This window comes from Pagrus pagrus, assembly GCF_965226575.1.
Source record: "Pagrus pagrus genome assembly, chromosome: 9".
NCBI lineage: Eukaryota > Metazoa > Chordata > Actinopteri > Spariformes > Sparidae > Pagrus > Pagrus pagrus.
In genome coordinates, this window is record NC_140193.1 from 33,767,525 (window position 1) to 33,779,711 (window position 12,187).

The 12,187-nt window shown below is 40.4% G+C and overlaps 1 protein-coding gene across 6 annotated transcripts in view; it reads right to left on the reverse strand.

Moving 5' to 3' along the window:
• The window catches only part of lrch1 (leucine-rich repeats and calponin homology (CH) domain containing 1), a 261,434-nt gene that overhangs the window by 23,616 nt on the left and 225,631 nt on the right, over positions 1 to 12,187 (reverse strand). For 5 of the 6 annotated variants that reach the window (XM_084362582.1, XM_084362579.1, XM_084362578.1 and 2 more), the window contains one exon: positions 5,941 to 6,443. The exons of the other annotated variant lie outside the window; for it this stretch is intronic. In XM_084362582.1, the coding sequence (XP_084218708.1) occupies positions 6,150 to 6,443 (294 nt within the window). In that variant the 3' untranslated portion in view covers positions 5,941 to 6,149. Of the gene's footprint in view, positions 1 to 5,940; positions 6,444 to 12,187 lie in introns of those variants that run through there. 6 annotated transcript variants of the gene reach the window in all.

A 12,187-nucleotide genomic window follows, 5' to 3' on the forward strand; every position in this document is an offset into this window, starting at 1 on the left:
AGATACACAGATGAATTTCACACTGCTTTCTGGTTGGCCACTAAATCCCTTGTGTTTCTTTCTTTCCAAGCTTAAGCTAGTATAAAAACAAAACAAGGAATAAAAATAGGCTTAAATCAAAAGTTTTGCAGCCATTTTGAATAAATGCAAATAAAGGCTATTTACCTATGGTTTTGTTTTATGGGTATTTATTTCCATTTCATGTAATCCACATTGGTTGATAAGAATGGTAACACGGTATTTCCATGTTTTCATGGATGAGATTTTTAATTTTTAACAGAATATTGAGGTTGCATTTTGAGCAATTAATTTGGCTTGGCAGTGATTAAACATATATATATTTTTTAATTTACAGAACAGAGTGACATCTACTTGTTAGAATTTTTTTTTTAAATTGTGCCTGCAGCCAGTTGCCCAATGGACCTCCATGATGGCACCAAATGGCTGCTGGTAGATTTGAGCAAGCCAGGTCAAATACCATTGTCACCTTAGTAACACCAGGCCACTCTATGTTAAATACTACCCACAATATTGATCAATAAATAAATGAAAAATCTTATCACAACCACCAAATTTGTTTTATCAACTAACTCTCCCTAATGGACAAAGTTTTTGTTTATTGGGGAACAAAGACTTTTCAAAGTTCCAGCAGATGAAAAAAAGCAAGAATGTGATCCTAAATTTTTTTAGCCCAGGACCCTCTCACTCATGCACTGATCAGATTATACCTACTTTACTTCATGCTCATAAGACATCAGTTAATTTAAATAGCCTGCTGCTCAACATGCCTTACTCCTGTAAAGAACTTTCAGTGTCAACTTATTGCAAAGACACAGTCACATTTTATGTAGATTTTTCCTAAATGGGCGAGGAGAAGAGAACATTGAAAAAGGAGTAGATGATGGGGAGAGAGGCATTGGCTCATTATGACACTGCATTTTAACCACATGGGCTGATCAGAAGATTTTGTATTCTGGTTTAAAGAACCACTTATCAATTACATTGATCTCAAAGGGACAACATTTTTTTGTGAAAGCAGGTTTTGAATGGTGTCCACTTTGTTGTTAGCTTGGTTTGGTGTATATCACAAACATTAAAGAGCAAGTATACCCTCAGATTACTGTAATCTGAGGGTCCATGTGTTGTGTTGTGTTTTCTAAAGTAAACTTCTGATCAGAGTTCAGTTCACTATTAAAACAACCCAGTCTCACATTAAAATGTGTAATAGAAACCTTGGTCCACACCGCAAAATGTAGTAGTTTCACAAAACTGACCCTTAAATTGTGAGATAATCACATTTTATTTTGCCTATTCTGTTCTATTGCCCTGCATCCACGTTGCTATCAAGTTTCGGTCTGTGAAACCAAAAACATGGCGGACATTTCTTTAATTATCAATGGAAAATGCAACATGTTAAGCTAATTTCTGCATTAAAATATGTTTTGAGGATATTTTTAGCATGAAATGTATGTTTTATTTTTGTATTCTTCGTTCAGTGAATGTGTGTGATCTTTTGTTTGTTAGTTATTACAAAAATGGATCCAGGTTTCACCAGAAAATTGTAAAAATGCAACATTGTCTGTTGCTGGTTGCTGTGGACTCTACTGTAATGGCTTTATCTCCATGTTCGAATCATTTTCTTTCTGTTGTTTAGTTATCTGAGCTTTCATGTTATTTGTGTTATGCTGTGTACGTGTATGATAATAGTCTTTCGATAAAAAAAAATAGATTTAGAGCTTAAATTAGCTTAAAAGTCTAGTGAACTTCCTGGACTCTTCCAGTGATGATGTATTTCTTCTTCTTTGGTTTTTCAACAGGCTAGCACATTGCTACCATGTTAGGGTTTTCTTTTAATGATATCCTCAACATTTTTTAACAGAAAAATCGTCATAGTGTACTTGCTAATTCAACAAGATGGTATGTTGATGTCATGACAGTTTCATCATCTCTGCTTAAATTCTGATAAATAAAGGGTTTTGTCAGGTTTGGCTAGCGGAGGACTAAAATTACCCATGATTTCCAACTACCATCACTACATTTCTGCCTTTTCTGTTACAAAACCATAATTCATATCTAACTGACCTTATTTATGAAATTTAATGAGTATGATTCTGTTTATGTGGCCATATATGCAACATTGGATGCAGATTGGGTTAAGGGGGTTAGGGTTAGTGTGTTTGTTTTGTAATAAGTTAGTGGGAATTTTGTGAAATTCCCTGAAATATTGTGAGTTTATATATATACATACATACTTGTTTATATGAATAATTTGAGGCCTTTCCAACAATTTTATGTTGGAATTAAAATGAAATACACAATTTTACACACCTTCAGATATCATGACCCCTTTTCTCACTCCTGCAGCATGCTCAGGTTATGTGAAACAAACTGTCGTAGTCACAACACTGTAGATGGACACTAGAATGAAATGGCTACTTTGGGGACTAACATCATTACACATGAATACAATAGGGCTCATTCAATGCACAACTGTTTTAGCTTTCCAGTCATATCCAATTTATGCAATTCCAAGACTGTTTACTGACTCCAGTATGCAGAAACATTCAAGTACACCATATTTTGAATAGTGAAAATAACACAATTACACTATATTGAAAAATTGCATGGTTTTTCCCCAAACCTGCATGGGATTAGCACAAAGTGGGTATGTCTGTAAAGGGGTTAGTGGTGGTTACCCATAGAACCCATTTTCACTCAGATATCTTTAGGAGAGAGCCTAAGACATTTTCAATGCAACCTGCCTTTGGATCAAGGACTTTCGGACTAACTGCCCTAGCAGACTAACTGACAAGGCCCTCACCTGTCCTCCACCTTTAAACTTGGCAGGGTTGCATGTTGAGCTCTATCCTCTACACCGTCACACATCTCATTCCACAAACATCATCATTAAGTTTGTGGATGACTTTGGGAGGACTTGTCTTGCTGAGGATGCAAGACTTCCAAACGGGATGACATCCAAATACTTAATGTGGGGTTCAGACAACAATCTTTTCCTGAGCTCCACATAAACTAAAGAACTAATAATAGACTTTTGGATGAACAGTACAGACCCAGACCCACCATATACTGTATGAACAGGGAATGGAAAGGTTGTCTGCTTTAGGTTTCTGCTTATGCACATCACTGAAGATCTCTCCTGGACTACCAACACCACTACAGTAGTCAAGAAGACACAGCAATGACAGGAGAACCCTTCCGAGGATCATAGGCTGCTCACTGCCCTCCTTAGAGGACTTTTTCAGCTCGCACTGCCAGCACAGAATAGCCAACATAATACTGCCTTAATAAATTAATTAAGACCACCTACTTTTTAAACAGAATGTTGAGAATAAGATTCCACATAATATGGTTGAATGACGAAAGGTCCAAAATGTTAAGATCTCTCTCTGCATGAGAGACATCCATACAAACTCCCTTTTCCCCTTGTGTGGCTTATTTTTCCAATAAAGTTAGAAAGAGCCTTTCTAAGCAAGAGTTTTTATGTTTGGTGAAATCAGTGGAGGAAAAAACATAAAAGGCACTTGATAGGCCTTCCGCCTGCAGTCAGTGTGCAGTATGAGCTGCACTTGAATTTTGTTAGTTTTCATTGAAGGGCAAAAGTCAGTGATTCACCTTGAAACAGGAAGTTCATGTAACTCTGCCATTTTGAATTTAGTGCTAATTAGTGTTAAATATGTTGTAACGAACTCCTCCTTCAGCTTTAACCCGATTTACTTCTAATTTTCACAGGTCAACAACCTTTGCAAATGAAAAGTTATCTAAAGCTTGAGTTTTTCTTAAATGGCATGGCTGTGGCAGTGTGGGGAATACTGACCATTCCCTGTGAAAGGAAGTTGCTGCAACTTGGCTGTACATGGTTGAATCTGCACCAAACTTTATAACAGTCCTAGCCTGAAAACATTAATATGCCAACTTTTGCTTACTGCCACAGTGCCACCTAGTGGCAACAGGAGATAACCTGCTAGCAGGTTGACCAAATCCACCTCACATTTGGTCAGAAAATCCTCAAGGCCTTGTTGATAGTATATGGTGAAGAATCTGAGTTTAAATGTGTTGCTGATGGAGTAGCAAGGAATTATTCACCATAAACAGGACACTGTTAGAGCTTCTGTGTAGAGGGTCCAATCTTTCCAAAATTGTACATGTTTGATTAGCGTCCCGCCCAAAACACACAAACCACAACGCACGCAGGGTTGCAAGGGCCCGTTCATCAGTGCTTGCAGTTTTAATGTGAATATACATATGAATATATATTATATTATTATTAACATATATAGGTTGTCAAATCCTCAGCATGAGCAGCTTCCCATTTTACAATCACAGACTGTAAACCACCTTTCAACAACAGAGATAGTAATGTTTCGATATGTCCAACCGGCCACAATTTGAGATGGAATGAAGCCCACCCATGGAAAACAACCTGAAACAAGAGTGGAACAAGTCTACCCACAACACAATTCCCCCTTAACCCAACCTGCATATATGGCCACATAAAGAGAATCATACTCATTTAATATCATGAACGAATTTAATCAGTTCGAAATAAATTATGGTTTTGTAACAGAAAAGTCAATAAGGACTGGCATAGTAATGGTAGTTGAAAATCACAGGTAATTTAAGCCTTCTGCTATCCAAAAATGACCTTTATTTATCAGAATTGAAGAAGAAATAATGAAAACTGATGGCCATGACATCAACATATGGTCTTGTTGAATTAGCTAGGTCACTTTAGCAATTTTTCTGTTGAGAAATGTTAAATGTTATGAGGATATCAATAAAAGAAAACCGTAGCATGGTAGCAATGCTCTTGCCTGCTGAAAAACCAAAGAAGAAGAAATAAGTCACGAGTGGGACAACCCAAGGAATCAAAAAAAGGAGGAAGGGTCATTATGTCACTGAATCTTGCTATAGTGCCAGACTGTGGTGCCAGCTGTATTGAAGTCTATCAGAGATGCATGGAGAAACACACTAAAACCCAACATATCTGAGTTGTATGACTTCTGATGAAGAAATGCCTCCACAAAATGAACGACCACACCAACTCTCTTGATGATCATAATCTCATTGGCCACGCCTTCACAAATCTGTATTTATATTGAGCCTATAGTCTTTTTTTTTTTACACTAATAATATGTCTTACTGCAATTGTCCTTGCACACAGAAATATTTCACTCACACTATTCATACTCTACTGGGGCAAAACACTGAAAATAGGGCCCCCCTTTCTAGTCCATCAAACCAGAATCAAGATTCTGAATCAAATCGGCATCCAGGTATCATGATAGTATCAAATCGACATATAAGCATATCATCCCTGGCCTCATTTTTTAAATGTTTTTTTAAATCAAAGTCACAGTGGGGTAACATAGATGTAATGGTTGGAAAGCTCACCAGCAACATTTGTTGGTTAGACCCACACCAGGCCTCCATCAGAAAATTGATGAAACCGTACTGGGTGCTCTCGATTGTGGAGTAGTAAACTCCAGGTGAATGCAAGGTGGTCTTAAAGTGAAACTGATCAACTTAAAAAATGTTGGATGTAGTTAAAAAGCCTTTAAAGTTGAGTCTAGTCACGCCCTGAGAAAGACCTTTTAAGGCTTTTTAAGGTGAGGGTTGAAATCAATTAGCATTTTTTCCTTTTGGGATTTTTAATCTTATTTGCCCTAACCAATAAAGGGTTTTTAACTACATCCTTGGCTTGGTGTGACTGTCCCTGAAGTAAACCCATGTGCTCAGGCAAGTTTTTCCTCACTCGAATCGAGGGTCTAACTGTCATTAACTACTCCCTGAAGTGTGTCCTTGCAGTTTTCGGAAGCAGAAGTCGTACGACATAGATATATTGGGTTTTAGTGTTTTTCTCAATGCATCTCCCATTGATTTCAATACAGCCTGGCATTAAAGTAAGCTTCAGTGATGTAATGTTCTTCTTTTTTAGGTTCCTTGTTTATCGAAGCACATCAACATTTACTTGCCACCGGGCCTAATAATGTTTCTGAGGTAAAACCCTAATGTATATCTTTAGCACAATTTTTCCCATGTGACATAAATGAAGCAAAAAAATGGAGGAGTAGCCAGGCAGAAAAAGGGCAGAGCTGGCAGGTGACAGACAGGAAGCTGTTACGTCACGGTTACGTCAACTCACTCCAACTATAGGCCATGAATAGTAGCACTAGGCAGAGGATGTGAAGCAGGCTTGAGCCAATAAGGTCCCAGATTTGACATGTGGGAGGCGGAGTTTGAGTCGTAACAGAAACCAATAAGGGAGTCTCTGACCCCCCAGAGGGGCCAGGGTTTGTAGCTGAGATCGCCTCTTCCTTTTTTCTGTCCAGAGACGTTGTATCCAAGGCAACCAGCACCTGAACTGTGGCACGGACTGGCTGCAGGCGGCACTGGATGATATCATAGGGTGAACAGAGGGAAGACTGGTGCCCCCAGAAGGAAGACAGCAAAATAAATTAAGAAAGGGAGGGAGTTTCAAAAAAGTGTAGGATGTAGGAATGTAAGAATGAAGGCAGGAAGAAAGGAAAGACAGAAGGGGGGAAAGAGGGAGGACAGGGGAAAGGAAAGGAGAAAAAAGCCATGGGGAAAAGAGGGGTACGGAAGACAGAGGGATAATAGAAAAAAGAGGAAATGAAGATTGAACATGTATGATTGGAGGAAACAAGAAAATGGGTTGAAGAAGGAAGGAAAGTTGGAGGTAAAGAAGTAATGGAGTTAAAAAAAAGTTCAAGCACAAAGGGCAGAAAAAAAGAAAAGAAAGAAAGATGAGGAAGAAGAACAATTAGGGGAACAGAGATCAGAAGACACAGGTGATGGACCAAGGGTATGAGAGAAAAAAGGAGGAGAAGAAGGGGAAGAAAGACATGGTCCAGCCAGAAAGTAAAAGAGAAAGAAAAGGCAGAAGGTTAACCAAAGGACACTGAGGTCAAAGGTCACAGACAAGAGTATGAGCTGTTAGAGTGTGGTGAGATGGGTGCAGGCAGGGATTACCATGGCAAAAAGCAGGGATGCTTACTGAGAGGATTACAGAATGTTTTAAAAGCCCTTATTACACGGCTCTATTGAATGCTGCTCTCTGATTGGTCCGTCGCTGCGTTCTACGGTCTGTTATTTCTGTATAATGACCGTCGTCAAGTATAACAGACTGTTGCTAGGGACGGCGCTCTGATCTGCCCTGGCAATAGCAACATAAGCAAGACAGCACCGCTGTCCAGCTCCTCTCTCAGGCCGGCTTTGAAAGTGAAAGTGAAAGTGAAAACTTTACCGAGCAATCCTTGTCGCTGCTGAATCGTTGTGGGTGATTATTTATTATTTATTACACGGCTCTATTGAATGCTGCTCTCTCAGGTCGGCCTTGAAAGTGAAAGTGAAAGTGAAAACTTTACCGAGCAATCCTTGTCGCTGCTGAATCGTTGTGGGTGATTATTTATTATTTATTTCACTCGTAAGCCGTGTAATAAGCGGGATAATGTATAGTTAGTCGGTTGTTATGTAGAAATAAGCCCCTTCAGGTGTGTCAGGGTTTATTTCACCATAACAACCTCCGAACTATACATTATCCCTTACTTACAGGGGACCTCTCTTCTCTCCCAGTGAGCAGCCCATAATGAGCAGTGAAGTGGATGATGGGAGAGCCAGTGCAGTCAGCCAATAGCGCAGCCTGTCAGCACGTTAGCATAGAAGCGATTAGAATTCCGACTTGCAGAAGCATAGTCAGTAAAGCATTCAAGTTGCAGCAAGCCTGTGAGTTAACAACATCAGCTTAGAGGCTGAAAACAGTCAGCAAGCAGCAGAAGCGATGGAGGTCAAAGGTCAATTACTCAGTTCAGATAAACAGCACAGAGTAGGAGAAAAGTCCTTGAGCCTTTCTTTATTTTTTTAAGTGTCATATCAGACCAACTTTTTGCAAAATGTAAAGAAAAACAGCATTAAAAACTTTTGATATAACCGAATGTTAAAGATTCAAATTTTAAATAAAAAATAATCTACTCAAATTTTAAATTCTAATGACTAAAAACAAGTTAATTTCAAAGTTATACAATTCAACTTTGATATCAAATTTCCAATCATTTAGTTTCCTGGTTAAATTGTAAATAGTATGAGCAGAATTATATTATAGTTAGTTAGTTATAGTTATACTACCACTGATGCATCTGTATCTATACAGCAAGTGTGTAAAACTTATCTGTTGATTCCTACAGTTGTAGATAAAAAACAATAGTTATGCCATTTTTCTACTAGCACTTCTGGTGGTCAAACCAAGTGGCACTGATTTGCTTTTCAATAACCAGTTTTACTGCGCCGAGCTGAGCCTCAGTCCCACGGACCTGCTCCAGAATAGGGCCAAGCTACGGCCCGCTTTGAGGCGGGGCAGTCGTGGTGATCTCTCGTGACTGCAGCCAACACGTGTCAACCTCCTGTCTCCCCCTAAAATCAATACTCAACTCATGTCCGTGCAGGAAACCTGAGAGAAAGCTGTTTTTAAAAGTCAGTACGTGCTCTCAGTACGTTTGTAGCTTCGAACTGAATCTCTTTAGTTTCTCTCATCTTCTTTGTACGGGGGGCTTTGTGAAGAAGTTATAGTAAATGAAACATGTTTGTAACTGAATTTGCCACTTTGTTAGCGGTGATTCTTCGATAGTACTCTGGGGATCGGGACAAGCGCGTCATTCATGTAAGACACACCTTCAAGCGGGTAGCCCAGTTGTGGTGAAGATGCAAAACACACCCGGCTGCCACGCCGAGTCAAACCGAGTAGAGCCAGGCCAGCAGATGTAATGGAAAAACATTGGAAACGAAAATGTGCTCATTTCTTGCCAAAAGTTAGATTAGAAATTGATACTGTACATGTCTGTACAATAGTTCTACTAAAGGCACTGTGGGCATGTGGGGTCGTGAAGATTTTCTCTTGCACCCTTGTGCCCTGTAACGGCCCCCCTCAGGTCTGCTGATGCAGTATATATCAACTGCATGACCTAAGCATGTGTCCTGCCTGTCAAACCTGGTACATCCTGTGGGCAGACCTTCACCCACATAATGAGGCATGCTAGCCTGTGTAGGAGCTCCAGAGGCAACTGGATGCCTCACGGCGCTGTGGGTATAGGAAGGCGGTACAAGAAGCTGGGCTGATCACAGTGGACATCTTCCAGACATCTCAGAAGGGGACCAGGCACGAGTTAGACAGCTCTGCTCCCTCCATCTCGGCCCGTCTCTTGGAGTCTGATTATGAGGACGGGGTTCTGCATCTGCCAATATCCCCATCTCATCTATGGCCAGGAGCTCCACCACAGTGCCTCTCTCCTTCACAGCAGTCTGCCAGCAATATGCTGGCCTCCAAAGCACTTTTCCAGGATGTGCCAGGCATCATTAGGAAGGCGGCAGACCTGAGGGGTTTCGGAATGCTGGTAGAAAAATCTGCACCTGCTTAAAGCCTCTTAGGCTCCCTTCAGGGAGACAGCATTTTCCAGTTTTGGAAAACTGAATGTGGTGATAGAACAGAGCCTAACTACAATCCTTTGTCCAAGGTAACATTCAGAAGTGCAAGCCATTGCCAAGCAATCAGTTTTATACTTACCTCACTGACCATTTGCACCAGTGTGCTGCTCAGGTTGCTGCAGCAACTAACAACATAGTGCTTCTGTCCTCAGCTGTTCCCGCTATTACCACTAAGCCTGGGGGGCTCTCCGCTAGCAACATTGAGGAGGATATGACAGCAGTTTTGACTCTCGCCATGACCACAACGGTGACCGCGTCCAGGTTTATGACATGTCAGATTATGAAGCAGAGAAATAACTGGCTTCCACCTTACATCAAATAGGAGCTGCTGGACGGTCCCATATCCCCATATGGGCTGTTTGGACCACTCCTTCAAAGCACCACAGCTCACCTGCATGACAAAGCCAAGGAAGCGGAGAGGGAGTTGAGGCACACCTTCCTGGGTATAGCTGCACCTCAGTCTCAGAAGAAGCACAGAGAAGCTCATTCCAGGAAGATGCACCCTACAGCCAATGTTGCAGCTACACCTCAACATTCTGCAGTTGCTGGCTCTGGCTTGTTCAAGACAACCTAGTCCTTAAGGCCCCCTCTGAGAGAAAGCTGCACTCCGCAAATCATGTGGTTGTCCCCTTAGTAATCCTGCAAGACAACCTTCCAGTGGGATTTGGTGGCCTAGAGCTCTCCTTTATGCATTTCCCCTTTTGCCCTTAATTCTTTGCTTTGGTATTCATTCAGAAGAAGAATCCAGAAGTCATTCTGTTGGCACCAGAATGTACAAGGGTGTCTTGGTTCCTGACATGGTGCAGCCTCTGGTGAGGACACTGTGGCAACTTTCAAATCGCAGAGATGCATTGTCATAGCTGGACACACCTGTCGGTGTTCGGCCAATGATTGTGAGCCAAGCCACTGAAGAGGGGTGATTGGAAAAGTTGACAATCATCTGATCAGTGCCACTGGTTTTCAGTTTTCAGGCACTGTTTTCAGGCACACTACTGTTTTCAGTACAGTAGCGACAGCCCTTAGAGGTCAAAGCCTATATGAATAGAATGTTAGATAGGTATTGTATAGTATAGGCATAGCCCTCTAAGACCCAGGCCCCCTGCTCCACCGGCAATAACTAAAGAAAATGCCACTCAGGTGTTTTGCACAACTGTTACAGTAGATGTTTAACTGAAAAAGGAAAAATCTGCATGTGCAGTCTCTCTCTCCCTCTCTCTCTCTCTCTCTCTCTCTCACATGCACACACACACACACACACACACACACACACACACACACACACACACAGTAAACAGAGAACATCTATTTCAGAGCGAAGCTGCTGTTTTTTTGATGGGGGCTGCTAAAAGCCACAATGACAGATGACATGATGATTCAGCTTTAAATACCAACATTTACATCCCATTTAAAAGCGATGTGAGAAAAAGTAGGCAGATAGGAACATCAAACCAGTACTGGGAAAATGTTGATTGATTCTTAAGTTTTCATTTAGAGACAGAAAAATTAATTGGAGAGTAGCAATATATTTATGTATGTATATTTAAGTGTTGAATTCAGCAGTTCTCCAATAGGGTAAGGACCTCCTTGACACTCATGAGTGTATTCTGAATTTGTTTTTGATTCTAAAAGAAGTATCCAGGCCTCTTTAAAAAAAGGTTGGTGCGTAAGTAACATTTGATGTGTAATGTAAGCTATCAGTTTTGATTTCGGGAGGATAAGATGACAAAAGAGAACTGCTGCTATTAAAAACATGGAATCATCAGCCTTCTTCCCAGATCTGGCTTACAGTTTAGCGTCATCATAGGTGTCCTGCAAAAATCCTCAATTTCAGTATTCACGTCATAGTTATGTAGTTATTATTCTTGTGAAAAAACAAAAACAAATATAATGATCAAGAGACTGAAGAATTACTTCTTTGCAGGACACTTTCACACTTCCTTATCCATCCTGTGATTTGATCAACAATCAGCCAACTGAAGCCAAAAAATGTTGATGAAGTATAACTTCATCAACATCAAGGAAGTTTCTGCTGAACTGGGGGTGTTTTCAGGTTAAACGTGGCTGGTTTTAAAGACCGGATGACTTGCAGAATGTCTGTCAGTTTTTTTTTATCAGTTATTCTGGTTATGCCTGAGAACCACAACTTCTCATAGCTCATTAAACTGGACAATTAAAATAATAAGTGATTAGATGCATTGATCGATAAATGTACCAATGTTCTACAACAGGGGTATTCAAAGTCTGACACTGGGACCTGTCCCTTAAACAATATAAAGATGACTGACCCCATTGCTATGAATTCAGTCTGTTAGCTTTAGGCTACAATTTGAGCCATGTATTTTTTGCATATTTTTGCTCACATTTTGGCAACATTGGTACCATTAAAAGTAAGCTGAATCAGCCATTAGCAGTTACCATTTGTAGTATACCCATGAAGGTCAGACAGCTATTACTGGATTCCTGGATACTGATGAAAAATAATTGTGACAATTGTCAGGGAAGTTCTGGAGTTAAAAGGAGCATCTTCTTTTCCTGTGTTACAGATTCATGAGCGTTTGTTATTGGTGAACATCAGAGATAATGATATCCTTGGGAAAAGAAAATCACACAAAATCCAAACAAGATTTGTATTAAATCAGTGGGTTCAGATTCTCTTGAGAACTCTGAGAAT